This window comes from Mobula birostris, chromosome 1, assembly GCF_030028105.1.
Source record: "Mobula birostris isolate sMobBir1 chromosome 1, sMobBir1.hap1, whole genome shotgun sequence".
In the NCBI taxonomy this organism is placed as follows: domain Eukaryota; kingdom Metazoa; phylum Chordata; class Chondrichthyes; order Myliobatiformes; family Myliobatidae; genus Mobula; species Mobula birostris.
In genome coordinates, this window is record NC_092370.1 from 62,194,048 (window position 1) to 62,210,670 (window position 16,623).

The 16,623-nt window shown below is 39.5% G+C and overlaps 1 protein-coding gene across 4 annotated transcripts in view; it reads right to left on the reverse strand.

Moving 5' to 3' along the window:
- Window positions 1–16,623, reverse strand: part of myom1b (myomesin 1b) — a 182,338-nt gene that overhangs the window by 74,492 nt on the left and 91,223 nt on the right. For all 4 annotated transcript variants that reach the window (XM_072255947.1, XM_072255938.1, XM_072255956.1 and 1 more), the window contains 5 exons: window positions 13,399–13,555; window positions 12,101–12,207; window positions 9,581–9,625; window positions 9,353–9,489; window positions 314–458 (listed from right to left, as the gene is read on the reverse strand). In XM_072255947.1, coding sequence (XP_072112048.1) covers window positions 314–458; window positions 9,353–9,489; window positions 9,581–9,625; window positions 12,101–12,207; window positions 13,399–13,555 — 591 coding nt within the window. The remainder of the gene's footprint in view (window positions 1–313; window positions 459–9,352; window positions 9,490–9,580; window positions 9,626–12,100; window positions 12,208–13,398; window positions 13,556–16,623) is intronic.

Here is a 16,623-nt window from a genome sequence, read left to right on the forward strand (position 1 = left end):
TCAAGTTAAAGAACCAAGACAAACTGAGTCATGGAATGATAACTGAGAACCAACACTTATTCTGCAGTAAGGATATAACAGGTAGGATGAAATGCTGGAATCATCTGTATTTATTCAATGTCACAAACAGCAGTGAACTCCAAGTACACTTTTAGAGAAGTACATCAGGAGATGACCTACAATTTGTACTATTAATAAGTCCTGCATTTAAAATTAGAAGCTATGTATTACTCAGCACGTCCCTGGTGTTCTATTTCCACTAAATGTGATTGGAATTAAGCTACATAAAAATGAACACCATATAAGAACTCACCATCTCCAATCAGCACCAGACTTGATTGGTTATTTGCTTTGCCATCTTGTAGTTGTATAGTGTAAGTACCTTCATCTATATCCTCCAATTTCTCCATTATCATTTCCACCAAACCGGTTTTATGATCAACCTTTATTTTATATTTCTGGGAAGGACAAAAGAAGTTTGAAACAAAACAAAAGTAATTACATTTACAGCTCCCTGAATTTTGTGGAATACCTTGCAATAACTTTTATTGATGCACCATATCCAGATGTGTCTTGGCTCAATACGGAAACTGATCTCCCAAGAGCACAAGAAACTGCACAGAATTTGGGGTATAATTCAGTCAGCACATCATCAAAACCAGACTTTCCACCACGGATTCTCGCTGTCTCATAAAAGCAGCCAATATAACCAAAGACCCCTCCCATCCCGCTCATTTTCTCTTCTGCACTATGGGCGGAGTATGGGTAGAAGGTACCAAAGTCTGAAAGTCGGCACCATCATACTCAAGGTCAGCTTCTACTCTGTTACTACAAGACTTTTGAATGGACCTCTTGTACAATAAGATGGACTGTTGACATCACAATCTACCTTATCATGGCCTTGCACCTTACTGTCTGTGCGTACGGCACTTCCTCTGTAACTGCAACATTTAATATCCACATTCGGTTATTGCTTTCCCCTTGTACTACCTCAAAGTACTGATGTTGGGAAATTATCTAAATGGATGGCATCCTAAACAAAGTATTTCCTTGCACTTCAGTACATGTGACAATAATAAACAACCAATTACATAATATCATGTTGACTTTAATTAGACAAAATACATTATAGGAGAGATATCACACATAATATGAAACTGAGCAAAATAAATAGACATTAGAGAAAGTAGTCAAAAACTTGCTTGAAAAACTGGATTTTGATGAGAATAGTGAAAAAATAGATTTACATTGGATACACAGTACAGAAATGAGTCTTTCAGACCATTGGTTCATGCTGGCACTTATGTTGCATCTTCCCATCTTTCCTCATTTCTGTTTCCTTCTCCAGTGTTTCCTCAAATGTACTTATATTAGTGGCCTCAACCAGTTTCACATTCTCACCTCTTTTTGTGTGGAGAAGCTCTTCTAGATTTCTTATTGGATTTCTTGGTAATTATTTTATATTAATGGCTGTGTGTTGAGCTCTTCCCCACAAGTGAAAACATTCTCTCTACATTTACACTATCCATAAGACCATAAGACAAAGGAGCAGTAGGCCATTCGGCCCATCGAGTCTTCCCCGCCATTTTATCATGAGCAGATCCATTTTCTCCTATTTAGTCCCACTCCCCTGCCTTCTCACCATAACCTTTGATGCCCTGGCTACTCAGATACCTATCAATCTCTGCCTTAAATACACCCAATGACTTGGCCTCCACTGCTGCCCGTGGCAACAAATTCCATAGATTCACCACCCTCTGACTAAAAAAATCTTTTGGCATTTCTGTTCTGAAAGGGCGCCCTTCAATCCTTAAGTCATGCCCTCTCGTACTAGACTCCCCCTACATGGGAAACAACTTTGCCACATCCACTCTGTCCATGCCTTTTAACATTCGAAATGTTTCTATGAGGTCTCCCCTCATTCTTCTAAACTCCAAGGAATACAGTCCAAGAGCGGACAAACGTTCCTCATATGTTAACCCTCTCATTCCCTATCAAAACATTTCATCATTTTATGAACTTATATTGGTTAAATGTTCAGCTTTCTTTTCTCAAATGAAACAAGACCAGAAACGTTATCTAGAACTCATTTAAGAGTTAAACATGACCTCAACTTGTGGACAGTCTGGTTCAATTTCAGAAGTATACAAGGTTTGGAATGGATGTAGAACAGAGTTTATGAATGGCAGTGATTTCCATTACGAGACCATAAGACCCTAAGAAATAGGAGCATAATTAAGTCATCTGGCCTATCAAGTCTGCTTTGCCATTCCATTATGGCTGATTTCAAAAGTTAATTTTATTGTCAAAGTGTGCATGTATAATACAACATTTGAGGGCGGAGCGAAATGATGGCGCTAAACGGCGACTCTTTTGCTTGTACCTTCAGAAACAGCTCTATTTCTATCTTTGATATCTTTTTTTTTTCTTTTTCAAGGTTCTTTTGAACACCCTGACCTGGAGTTAAACTCTGACTTTGGTTCTTTGCAGGAAAGAGACCTGCTGTCAGGGCCTCGTGACAAGCTGCTTTTTGATATACCAAAGACGTGACCTGGAAGACTAGTGTGCCTTCAGGGTGCTGGATTTTCATGGCTCTGGAGATGGGCTGAGTCAAGGCTGGTGCCCCTGACTGAGGCATCACAGGAAAACACGGAACACTGTGGGCTGTGTGTCCAGAGACCTAAGCCTGGGGATTAACTCTCTGGGCACAGAGCTTGGAAAAAGCAATGCAACATACTTTAAACATCATAAATCAGTGATTTGTTTGTTATGTTTCCCCTCTCACTGTGAAATGGGGACACCTTTTTTTCCCTTATTAGGGAGAGAGAGCAAGCCTGTGGTATGTCGAATTACCAGGTGAACGAGTAGCCTAAGTCTCTGGACTGCAAGTCTGTGTCTTTATTGATGCTTTGCTGCATGCTTGAGTGCTCGGTGGGGGGGGGGGGCACCGATACTTTTTGCCTGGTGGGGGGGGGGTAGTCATTGCCTTGCTGTTGCTCTGTTGCTTGTGCGTAGGAGGGGGGAACTGGGAGAGCCTTTGGGTTTCTAATGTTTAGCTGCCATTCATTCCTTGGAGTAGTCCTCTGATTTCATGGATGTTTGTGAAGAAAATGAATTTCAGGATGTATATTGTATACACTTCTCTGACATTAAATGTAGCTATTGAACCTAGAGAAAACTATTGATATTTGACTTCTTCAGATAGCCATGAAATACACTCGAAAAAAAAAACATGCAGACCCTAGATTCCTGCACATCACCCCCACAGAAAAAAAATCTGCAACAGTAGCAACATATCTCCACATCCTCCCCACAGAAAAAAACAGCAAAAATAACAATCCCTGAACCTCTTATCCACAGAAAAAAAAATAACAATACAATCCCCAACCCCTGACCAGGAGAAAAGAACAGCCACAGTAGCATCAAAAAACTCCTCCCCCAACTCTCACGCACAGAACTAACAGATCACCTACCACCAATCAGCCACAAGAAAGAAAATGCCGAAAAACTGTAGATTTATTATACTTGTCAACCCATCATCCTGCCTTCTCCCTGTAACCTTTGACGCCCTGATTAATCAAGAATCTATCAACCTCTACCTTAAATGTATGCAATGACTTGGCCTGCACAGCTGTCAGTGCAATGAATTCCAGACATTCACCACCATCTGCGTAAGAAATTTTTCCTCATCTCTGTTCTAAATAGATACCCCTCTATTCTGAGGCTGTGTCCTCTCGTCCTAGATTCTTCTTCTGTAGAAAACATTCTCTCCACATCCATTCTATCTAGGGCTTTCTATATTCAATATGTTTCAATGAGACCCCTCTCCTCATTCTTCTAATCTGCAGCAAGTACAAGCCCAGAGACATTGAACACACCTCATATGTTAACCTTTTCATTCCTGGGATCATTCTCATGAACCTCCTCTTGATTCTCTCCTATGCCAGCACATCTTTTCCTCGGTAAGGAGCCCAAAACTGGTCAGAATACTCCACGGGTGGTCTGATCAATGCCTTTGAAGGCCCAGCATTACATTCTTACTCTTATAATCTAGTCCCCTCAAAATGATTGCTAACTTTGCATTTGCCTTCCCTACAATGGACTCAACCCCAAGTTAACTTTTAGTGAATCCTGTATAAGGACTCCCAAGTCCCTATGCACCTTGGACTTTTAAATTTTCTCCGCATTGAGAAAATAGTCCATGCCTTTATTCCTTTTACCAAAGTGCATAACCATGCACTAATCTACACTATATTCCAATGACACTATATTCTGTCATTGCTTTGACATTCTCCCAATCTACCGAAGTCCTTCTGCAGACTCCCTCCTTCCTCAACACTACCTGCCCCTCCACCTATTTTCACATCATCTACAAATTTGGCCACAAAACCATCAATTCCTTCATCCAAATCATTGACATAGAATGTGAAAAGAAACCGTTACAACACCGACCCCTGTGGCACACAACTAGTCACTGGTAGCCAACCAGAAAAGACCCCCTTTATTCCCACTGTTTACATGGGTTCTTGTTAAGCAGCTTCATGTGCGGCAGCATGTTTAAGGCCTTCTGAAGATCCAAATAAACAACATCCGCTGACTCACCTTTGTCTATCCTGACTGTTATTTCCTCAAAGAATTCCAACAGATGTGTCAGGCAAGAATTTACCTTAAGGAAACTATTCTGACTTTGGCCTATTTTGTTGTATGCATCCAAGAACTGTGAAACCTCATCCTTAATAATAGATTCCAACAACTTTCCAACCATTGAAGTCCGGCTAACTAATCTATAACTTCCTTCCTTCTGCCTCCCTTGCTTCTTGAAGAGTGGAGTGACAGTAGCAATTTTCCAGTCCTAGTAATTCTGAAAAATCATTACTAATGCCTCCACAAACTCTTCAGCTACTTCTGTCAGAACTCTGGTGTGTAGTCCATCTGGTCCAGGTGACTTAACTACCTTCAGATATTTCAGCTTCCCAAGCACCTTCTCCTTAGTAATAGCAACTACTCACTTCTGCCCACTGACACGCTTACATTTCTGACATTCAGCTAGTACCTTCCACAGTGAAGATTGATGCAAAATACTTAAGTTCATCCACCATTTCTTTATTCCCCCATTACTACTTCTCCAGCATCATTTTCCAGTAGTCCAAAATCTTCTCTTGTCTCTATTTTACTCTTTATACATCTGAAAAAGCTTTTTGTATCTTCTTTTATATTATTGGCTAGCTTACCTTCATATTTAACCTTTTCTCTCTTTGTGGCTTTTTTAGTTGTCTTCTGTTGGTTTTTGAAAGCTTCCCAATCCTCTTCCTTCCCACTGTGTTTTTTTTTTGCTGTATTGTATGTCCTCTCCTATGCTGTCTTTGACTTCCCTTGTCAGCAACAGTTGCCTTATCCTCCCTTTAGAATACTTCTTCATCTTTGGCCTAAGTCTTTCCTGTGCCTTTTGAATTTCTCCCAGAAACTCCAGTTAGTGTTGTTCTACCATCATCCCTGCTAGTGTCCCCTTCCCATCAACTTTGACCAGCTTATGCCTCTGTAATTCCCTTTACTCCACTGTAATAAAGATATATTGAATGTTAGCTTCCTCTCAAACTGCAGAGTGAATTCTATCATATTATGATCACTGGTTTCTAAGGTTCCTTTACCTTAGCTCCCTAATAAAATCTGGGTCATTACTATTCTCCAGTTGGTTCAACCACAAGCTGCTCTAAAAAGCCATCTTGTAGGCATTCTACAAATTCTACAAATTATCTCTCTTGGGATTCAGCACCAATAAGATTTTCCCAATCTACCTACATATTGAAATCCCCATGATTATCACAATATTACCTGTTTTACATGCCTTTTCTATCTTCCATTGTAATTTGTAGTCTACATCATGGCTACTGTTCGGAAGCCTTTATATAACTCCCATCAGAGCCTTTTTACCCTTGGAATTTCTTAACGCTACCCACAACAATTCTGCTTCTTCTGCTCCTATGTCAGTTCTTTCTAAGGATTTGATTTAAGTTTTTTTTTAATCAACAGGGCCACCCCAGCCCCTGTGCCTACCACCTGCTTATCCTTTCAATACAATGTGTATCCTTGGATGATAATCTCCCAAGTATGATATTCTTTCAGCCACAAATCAGCAATGCCAACATCATACCTGCCAATCATAACTACTATGTAGCTGGAGAAAGATATTTCTTTGAACTTGAATCGTGGATAAACAATCTGAGAACAGATGCAGTGGATGGGTGGGGAAAGGTAGTTAGATCAGCATACACACACAATCTGACACCATGGACAGATACTTCTACTGACAGGCAAAACACCAATAAAACCTGCACACTTTAAGCAATTAAATTTAAGTTAATAAAACCAATTTCTTATGCTTGAGTGGGTAGCTGTTTCTACCCATTCTGTCTGACCACTGCTCATGAAATATTTAACTTGACAGAGATTCAGTGGGCAGATTTCCTAGCCTAGGAACTGCATAGTTTGAGGATGCCTATACTTCCATGGTGAACTTACTGAGAAGATCAGTACAGTAGAGTGCATTGCTGCATTTCACCCTGCAGTTTGTGGTCCTGAGTTTGCACCCAGTTTAATGCTTAAAACATGACAGGCTTGCACAGTCCTCTTACTTCTTCAATGAAAGGTCTTTCCAATTATTGTCACATAATGTTGCAAAGGACAGCGTGTAGGTGAGAACTAGTTGGTTGCTAAGGTTAGATTTGTGAGGTCACTGGAGATAGGAACTGCAAGAGCTGACAGGTGAATCTTAGGCAATGATTTGAATGATTTCATTCAGTACTGCTCTGTAACTATCTACAGGTTGATGGTTTGCCTTTAGGTTTTCTAATCTACACCACATTTGGTGCCACCATCAATGCATTCGCTGACGCTGAAAAATTACTGCATGGAGACTATTGGCATTACTCTATACGTCACCATCTTGTGGCAGTGTTTATTTTAGATCAGCTTAATCTTCTGAGTCTTCTAACTAGCATTCCTCGCCATAAATGAAGAAATAAACTCTCCACAATGCAGAATCCTAGATCCTTGCCATCCTCCCTCCACCACTTCCAGATATTTGCGCTGTAGGTGAGAAGCAGGTCTTTGCCATTGACATGACTCATAAAATGAGTACCTTAATGTTAATCAATTGACTGAACTACATTATATCAAAAGATACAGCAAGATATAATCAGTTGGAAAGAAAGGTTTTTAATCCAGACAAGTGTGAGGTGGTACAAGTGGGAGGTCAAATGCAAGAGGAAATTACACAGTCAATAGCAGAACCCTTAGGAGCACTGATGTACAGAGGGACCTTTGGATGCATGTCCATAGCTCCCTAAAATGGAAACACAGCTAGATAGTGTGGTAAAGAAGGTATGTTTTTGTCTCCATTGAATGTAGCAATGAATATAAAAGTGGGAAGTCACTTTGAAGCTGTATAAAACTCTGGTTAGGCCACAGTTCGAGTACTGTGTGAAATCCTGCTCCATCAGAAGGACATGGAAGCATTTTAGAGGATGAAATGAGGTTCACCAGGATATTGCCTGGATTGGAATATATTAGCTATAAGGTTAGACAAATTTGAATTGTTTTCTGTACTGTTCTATGTTCTATCTAACATTTCTTTTCCATTTCTTGCACTTTGGCAACAGCAAACACATGCCAATTGCTACTGAGGAAGAAAAGCTTGTAAATTAATCACAAAATAATCAATTGCTTATGTTTAAAATAGGCAGCTTCAAGGATTCATACAAAAATACACTAGAGCAAATGCCAAGCATTTTCCAAGGCATTCTCCACCTTACATGTTCAAAATTAAATGACCTCAGAAAATTGGCCTGGCTTCAAAGCAGACCACTGAGGCTGTGAAACTTTAGCCCTGGTCAAAATGTTCAAGGATTCTTCAAAATTCGAGTCTGAATCTCTTATATAATAAATCACAATTGAAAACATGGATTTTCTTCAAAACAGAACAGCGTCAATTCACTTTAAAATCAGTTAATGCCTTGCTTTCTTCAAAAAAATACTATAAGTATCTACACTGCAATGTAATTTTCTCAAAATAAATAGATGTATTTTTGGACAGAGAGTATTATGGTGTGAATACCAGAAGTGTCTGTCACTCCATAGCTTATGGCTGTCATTCAAAGGAAATCTGGCCAAAATGTACTTGGCTATTTATCTAGCTTAGCTTGATTTAGTCTGACTAATCTTATTTTATACTGATACAACACAGTTGACAGCCATTCTGCTCATTGTCTCCAAGTTGAAATCCCATTAGTCACATTTCCCATCACCCTATTTCTCCGTATTCCTAGAATTTTCTCACACACACACACACACACACACACACACACACACACACACACACACACAATCTCCTCCCTTTTGTTTTTTTTTTGCCATCAAACTATACTGAATGGTAACTTATGGCAGTCAATTAACTTGCACATCTTTTGGACAAGGGAGGAAACTGGAGCATCTTGAAGAAACCTGTGCAATCACTCAGCACAGACATCAGGATGAGGTTTAAACCAGGCACCCGGAGTGGTCACGCAGCAGCACTAACTGCTGCTCTACCATACCTTTAAAGCTAATTATATTTAAACCTTTGCCTACCATTAAAACCTGACCTCCTCAATTGCTTGATCATCATCAGTAATATAACTGATTAGGTCATTTTGTTACTAGAAAAAACCCTATTCATGGTCAGATAAAGGAGAACATATCAAAAAAAAATCAACATCTCTTTCCATCAAGTGTTCAACACTGAGACAGAATAAAATGTTTGGTTGATGATGGAGATGGGACCCCCGGGTAATAGGGGAGCTGAAATGTTTGGTTACCAGTTGTGAGAGATGGATCTAAACACCATTTGGGGTAATGGGCTGTACCTCTAAGTGATAGATGAGGTAAGATCAAACCATTTTCTATTCTTAATGTCTTCTACCAAGCTAACCATAGATAAATAATCCAATGGTGCTTACTTGATTTCTCCTCTAGTGAATGACATTGTAATATAACCAAGAGAAGGACTGGCAGGGACTAAAAATATTCCTGAAGTTAAGACTTCTAATGTGATATTAAAATGAAAGATGGTTACTTTAAGAGATGCCTCTAGACACCATTTAGAATCACTGTGGGAACTTCTCTGATTTATGTGTCTCTCAATTGTGTTTTGATTTTTTTCCTGATAGAATTACTAATGATTCCTTTAAAATCCATTTACCATGTCACTATGTTTAGCCATCATCACCAGTGAAAGGGAATGATTTAATAATTTAATTCATTTTACAAATATGAAGGAAATCATTTCTGAGTTTCATTAATTAGTAAGGTAACTTACCTCATCATTTTTAACCTCCTTGTCATTAAATACAAATTTACATTGTCCATTTGGAGAGAACCGTTCAGCCTCCAACCAGAAGCGTACTTGTCCTTTATCCAGGAGCTCAACTGCTAGCTCTGACTTCAGAGGTACAACTGCCAACACAAGTAATGTGATCATGTGTCATTCTAACAAATTACATTAGGAACAATCATGACTGCAGCTGATAATGTTCAGAATACCAACCTGGGAATTTATGTTCATGACTAATTTCAAGAAGACGTAAGAGCTCTGCAAAGATAAAAGCAAAGATTTAAACAACTTTACTACTTATAATGCAGTTCTATGAATTTTCCTGTAAGCTTCTTTTCAGTTTGGTAACATGAAAAATCTAAATCTAAATCTTAACTTGTTTCAATAGATTCAGCAAAGCTTATACGAGTTGAGTATACCTTATGCCTGAGGCCAGATGTATTTTGGATTTGGATTTTTTTTTTGGATTTCAGAATATTTGCATCAGACACCTTGAAGATGGGACTCAAGTCTAAACACAAAATCCATTTACATTACATATGCTGCTTAGGTACAGCTGGTGTGAAGCTCACAGAGTATACAGTCCACAGTCAGAGCACAGCCTGATGTGATATAGCTGGGTTCTACACAGAGAGTTGGAGTTGAATGACCACCCCTAACCACATCTGTTATGGGCTGAGGACTGTATTACCTGCCAGTGATTTCAAACAGTTGCCCATTCCACAGCAACTATGATGAGAGGGTGGTTGTTCTATATTACATTTTAATAATTTTGTATATAATTCATTGTGCGCATGCGCCAGTCATGCATGCAGCGTGGTACAGCCGTTCCGCTCAGTATCCTTACTTTCTTCTTCTTACTTCATAACTTACGTTATTTTTTGTATATTTTTTTTTCACGGTAACACGGTAACAAGCTGCACCCTCTCTAACATGCTGGTAGAGAGAGTTTTATTTGGGTTTTTAGCACTAGAAATAGTTACATCCCGACACGCGGGACAGAAGCAAGGTCGCATTGTGAATTCCAGGGACCAGCTGTTTGTGCTAATGCCGGCTGATTTAGCGAGCAGAGCCGCAGACACCCCTGCTGAAATCTGGAGGAAAACACACAGAGGATGCAGAGGGGGATCACAAAGTCGAGGAAAGAGGACCGGGTTGAGACAACAGAGACTTATGGAGAAGAGGAGATCGGTGGGTAATAAAATGGACGAGTTCACAGCGCTAACCAGGAGTCAGAGAACATTTTGGGAGCGCAGTGTTATGTGTTTCACTGGAACAGGGCTGCACGAGGACATATCCGATCAAAACTTCTCCATGGACGGCTCCCAGACTGTTCCGGCTGACCGGAAGTGCACTGAGAGCAGTAAGCATAAAGGAGTTGGGTGCTTACTGTTCTGGTTAATAACAGATGGTGCAATCTGGGTCATATTACGATCGAGGAACGTGTTTGTAGACCGGATATTGAACTTTTTACTGTTGGACTTCGGCCACACTACACCGAGATACAACACTGGGCGGCACTGGAGGTCGTTCCTGCCTGTGGCCATCGAACTTGCAGCTCCTCCCGTGGAGGGTCAGACACCCTGAGCCAATAGACTGGTCCTGGACTTATTTTCCATCTGGCATAGTTTGCATTTTTTTGTTTGATTGTTTGTGGTTTTCATATTGCTATATTTACGTTCTATTCTTGGTTGGTGCGGCTGTAACGAAACCCAATTTCCCTCAGGATCAATAAAGTATACCTATCTATCTATCTAAAACAATTACCTTCTATTTTCAGTTTGTCCTGATAGATCCTTGCTTGTTTCATGATCGGCATACTGTTAAGAGGTACGTGTTCACTCTGATGCTGCCGAATCCACTTTTTCAATACACAATCGAGATCTTTATATTTTGTTTTATGCAGTGTTTTTCTATTTTTCATTAACTTTTGTTCATCACTTCTCAGAACTGCACAGAGAGGTTTGCATTGCCTAGGAAGTATCTTGTGGCAGTATTCTTTTGTGACATCTTGACAGTGCTCAAAAAAAATCTGGATTTTGGAGCTTTTGGATTGTGGAATTTCAGATAAGGGCTACTCAACCTGTATAACCAAAACAGGCCAGATCAAGGTTGCAACATCTTCTACCTTTACCATATTACAGCAGATCTACTGTTAACCTGAAATCATCGCCTCTTTACCCTATGCCAGGTTGTTTGTTCCAGCATACCCCCAACATGTCCTTCTGCTGGGAGGTCTACGTACAACAGGAGCCATCTCAGCAATGATAGATAGCTAGTCTCATGGAACCACTGTGACAGCAGAGGAGACTCTGCAACCGACAGACTCAAAGAAGGTCATCGTTACCTATGTTAACAATGACACTGATCAACAATGTAAAATTATGCATTTTACTTTACAATACAGATCTGGGAAGAAACATATTCTGCAAATAAGGCAAAAGGTGAAGATGTGCGTTTCATGATAAACTCTTGGTGGAGTAAGCTCCTCAAACCCACTCTGCCGTTCAATACCATGGCTCATCTGAGCACAGGCTTCAGATTCCCATAAATCTCAATTCTCCTCGTTCAAAAACCAATCTACCTCAGCAATAATATATGTGTTTAACACTCATTACCATGAATAGCACTCACCATCAATCAAGTGGAGAAATTCAGATTTAATTTAAATCACTATTTTAAATCTTTTGGAGCTTTCACTACAAAAATAATTTTTGAAACAACATAAAATACCTTCTTCATTTATGGTATAACTGGAAGAAACTCCATCTGTTTCAGTGACCACACAAGAATAAACACCCAAATCTTCTTTTCCTGGGTCATTGAAAATTAGTCTTGTTCTATTTGAAGAAAACGTAGAAAAGGATATTAATCTTAGCATATTGTTGAGCAGGATATTCTGTACATTATCTCAGATTTGTTGCATTCATTTATTTTCTCTCTCCTGTTCTGCCAACGTGATAAATAATGCTAAAAAGGTTATCTACCCTTAAAGATTTTACTTAGCAACTTACTTACCTATTTAAAAAGGATATCAGATTGACTTTTACTCTGATGGTTTCTTAATTCCTGAAAGGAAACATCCCTGTCTAGTACCTCTTATTGCTACACAACTGAGATCAGTTATTACATCAGAAATGATGGGAAATATTCTTATCAAGTCACAGCGTGCATGTCTGGAGGTCAGTACTTTGCACTATCTTTCCATGTTTTCCTTAAACATTATTATCCCAAATTTCCTGAAAACAATTTACAGAGAATTGTGTCAAAAGTGTTTGGTCTGATCTTGTGACAACAATTTAGATAAAATTTCCTGCAGAGCTTATTCTTCAACGGTGAATCCTGAAATCCAGGATAAAGCAAAGGCAAAGGAGATGATGAAGTATATGTTGTTGTTTTGTGTTGTGCCGCAGCACCCTCAGACCATTAGCTCTCCTCCTCCTGTTTTATTAGGCAGGATATACACATGGTACAAGCTGAAGGGTGTGGGCAATACATTTTCTGATGCCCTGAAACCAACAATATTTTTGTCCTTATATAATAGAGATCAACAAGTTAATATGAAAAGAACTCACCTTAGAATTCCTTAGCCACTTCTAAACTTCAGTTACATCAGATGCATTACACCAAATTAGCTTATTCTAGCAAATTACTGCCCTGCCATGTCCTCCATATTACCTTATAATTAAATTCTTATGTAGTACAATGTAATATTTCAAAGGTGTTGAAACATTCAATTGTTAGTATCAAATTAACAATTCTCCTTCTGTATCAGGCGTCAGATAATCATTATATCAATCAAGCTGAGTTTTCCTCAGTTCAAAGTACTGATGAATTAGTAAATATCTCAATAATGTTTTCAACTTATTAATTTTGTTATTGATGTACAGTAGAGCCCATATAAAATACATATATTTCATATGTTTATAAGGTTATTTCTAGCAAAGTAATTATAACTTTGCCTCTTTGGTTATAGAAAAAAATTAATGAGAGAGCAAAAATCCTTGTATTGACAGAAAGAGTGTCCTTACTTTCCACCTTTGCTCTCTAGAGTAACTCTTGATGAGTCAATAAGTTCTTCATAATTCTTAGACCAAATGAATTTTGAACCTGCAGCCATATCAGTGCACTCAAAGATCAGGGAAATGACTCCATTGTCATCCACATCTACAGTAATTTCTTTGGTACCTAAAAAAGACAGAAAGAATTGGCTGCTGAATTTTAATTTCCAAATGTTTGGTGATGATAATGATTGTGCGTTCAGGCTAGAATTTTTTGTTCAAGTATTGTTAAAAGTTCAGTAGGTCACCACCTCTTCAGCATCTGGGCATCTAGGATGATTTCAATTCTAGTGACCCCAGATCTCTCCAGGAGGATCTTTCTTCTAATAACACAGAGCTGTATATTTGTGTTCCATACTGGAACTGTTTGGGTGTAAGGGAAATAGAACATGTTGCTATGTACAGTGAGTGGTTAGCCATTGAACATAGAAGTTCATCTTAATGTCTTAAAGTTTAGTTTATTGTCAAATGCACAAGTACATGTGTGCACAGGTGCAATTATAAATTTACTTGCAGCAACATCACATTCACATAAAATCAAATAAGCAGTATTTACAAGAGAAAGATAAACTATACATGTTTTTTTTTGCAAGAAAGAACTCAATTATAACAAAATAAAACTAGGTCCATTGTAGTGCAAAGTGGTCATAGTTTTGGTATACTGTGGCAATGATTAGGGCTGTACAGGTATATTCAAGAACTGAATAGTTGAAGGGGAGTAGTTGTTCTTGAACCTGGTGGTGTGGAATTTATTGTTGGCAAGACTGACATTTATCCCTAATAATTGTTATTTCCGATAATGACTACATTACTTTACTATTAATAATAATTTTTAACTGTGTCTCTGTGCACACAAGACTCACTCGTCTGATGCCTCCCTCTATCCAGTCTTTATTTCAGTACTTTACTGATACTTTGAAGACAATAATTTCCAGTGATTGGCCACTGGATTAAGCAAGATTTTCTTTATATGTTCTTGTAAATTCAAAATAGCTTTTGCTGTATTCTGCACAGGATTTGAACAGATCCTAAGCATTTTGGATAGATTTGTAAAGTGGAACTTTTGTAGGAACACTGCAAGTATCCCCTTTGCTGATTATCTAACATCATACTTGTGGGAAGAAGCCATCCACAAAACATTGCTTCGTTAGACAGCATCTGGTATTATCTCTTTACCCATGAAAACAGTTTATTTTGTAGACTATCAGAGTACATGTGACTTGTAAGGGTGTCCTTCTTCCCATGTGTGTGAATCAAGATTTGTGAGTTCTCAATTAGATAAGTATGAGATCATGCATTTTGGATGGTCAAACCAGGGTAAGATTAATGGCAGGCCACTGATGGAACAGAGGAACCTGGCAGCTTCAGTGCACAGTTCACTAGCATTGGCCTCACAAGTAGACAGCGTGGTAAAGAAGGCATTTAGCATGCTGGCCTTCATCGGTCAGGGCATAAAGTTTAGAAGTAGGGACATCATGTTGCAGTTATAAAAGTTATTGGAGAGACTGCACTTGCGGTATTGTGTACAATTGTCAGGAAAGAGAGCGTGGAAAATACATTATTTGGATAGGTACGGGGGGTGGGGGGGTAGCTTGGTTGGTTATGGGCCGAAAGAAGGCACAGACATCCCACCTCTCCCGGAACTTCCGAGAGTCTCCCGCAAATTAATAGTGGCTCCCTGATGCCCGCAAATTATACACAATGTCCTGGAAATTGACTTTTTTGAGAGCGTGAGAGAATGCGCGCGAGAGAGCGAGCGCAAGAGCAAGAAAGCAAGTGCGAGAGAGCGAGTGCAAGTGAGAGCAACCATGAGAGAGAGCGAGAAAGCAAGCGCGAGAGAGCGAGAAAGCAAGTGCGAGAGAGCGAGAAAGCAAGCGCGAGAGAGCATGCGCGAGAGAGCGAGAAAGCAAGCGCGAGTGAGAGCGACCATAAGCGAGACAGCGCGCGCGATAGAGAGAGAGCAAGAGCGAGAGAGTTCCAAAAAAAGTCAGAGTGGCAGAGTGTTCCAAAAAAAAATAACACGTACATCGCCCCAGACTACACTAAAGTGTACCCCTGCCTAATAGGGGTCAAAAATAATGACAGTGTTGCTCGCTGCACTGTTTGCAACAGTGACTTTTCTATTGCCCAAATAACTGTAAAAGACATGTTGTGGTGACTTTAACAGGTGTCATTCATCCAGAAGTTATTTAAACTAGCTGGCTAGCTGCTCAGGAGCTACTCTATTTCAGACATCCCACCTTTCCTGGGAGTCTCCCGCAAATTGATGGTGCTACCTCCCTGAGATGAGTTTTTGCAGGGTGGGATGTCTGCAGGCAACTGGGACTAGCAGGGAGGATGTTATAACTGACATGGTCCAGTTGAGCTGAAGAGCCTTTTTCTGTGCTGTATTACTCTAGGACTCTAATTATCCAGCAGACAATTACCTCTATTAGTCAGAGAACAGCACTTTCATTCAAAAAGGAACTTCAGAATTTCTTTGTTTCTCTCCAAAATGTGCCACTTTTTCTGAAGGAATTATGATTTATTAGTTTCTTTGATTAAAACATCAAAGGATTTTAATTCATATTTAGGTTTTTATTTTATGATGTCACGGCTGAGGAATGCGACTCAAACTCAATCCTCACACTGGCAGTCCAAATTTGATAGATTTACAGGCCAGGTAGACAAAGGATAGATTTAAAAAACATTGAAAACTGCAACAAAATGTGATTAAACTTTCTCATTGGTAGGGTCGAAATCAGAGACTGTCGATATTCCAGCAATCTGCCGGGGAAACTCAGCAGGTCGAGCAGCTTCTGTGGTGGGGGTGGGGGAAGAATTGCCATTTTTGAGTTTCAACCTTAAATATTGACAATTCCTTTTCCCACACAGATGTTGCTTGGCCTGTTGCATTCCTTCAGCAGATTGTTACTCATTGGCAGTGTCAGTGAAATTAATATCAGTTATACAAATCAGAAGGTCCAAGACTTGTCTTTTGGTTTGCGATCACTGACATGACACCAATTACAGCAGGAGCCCTTCGGTTAATGATATGGGTCCATGGCATAAAAAAGGTTTGGAACCTCTGAACTAGAGGGTTACAAACCATGTTGTAAAAGGCCTCAGTACCCTTAGGCCAAGGCCTTTTCTTGCAGTGGCCTGTGATTCCAACTTGGAAGCACATCTGATACTTTTCTCAAGTGTACATTCTTT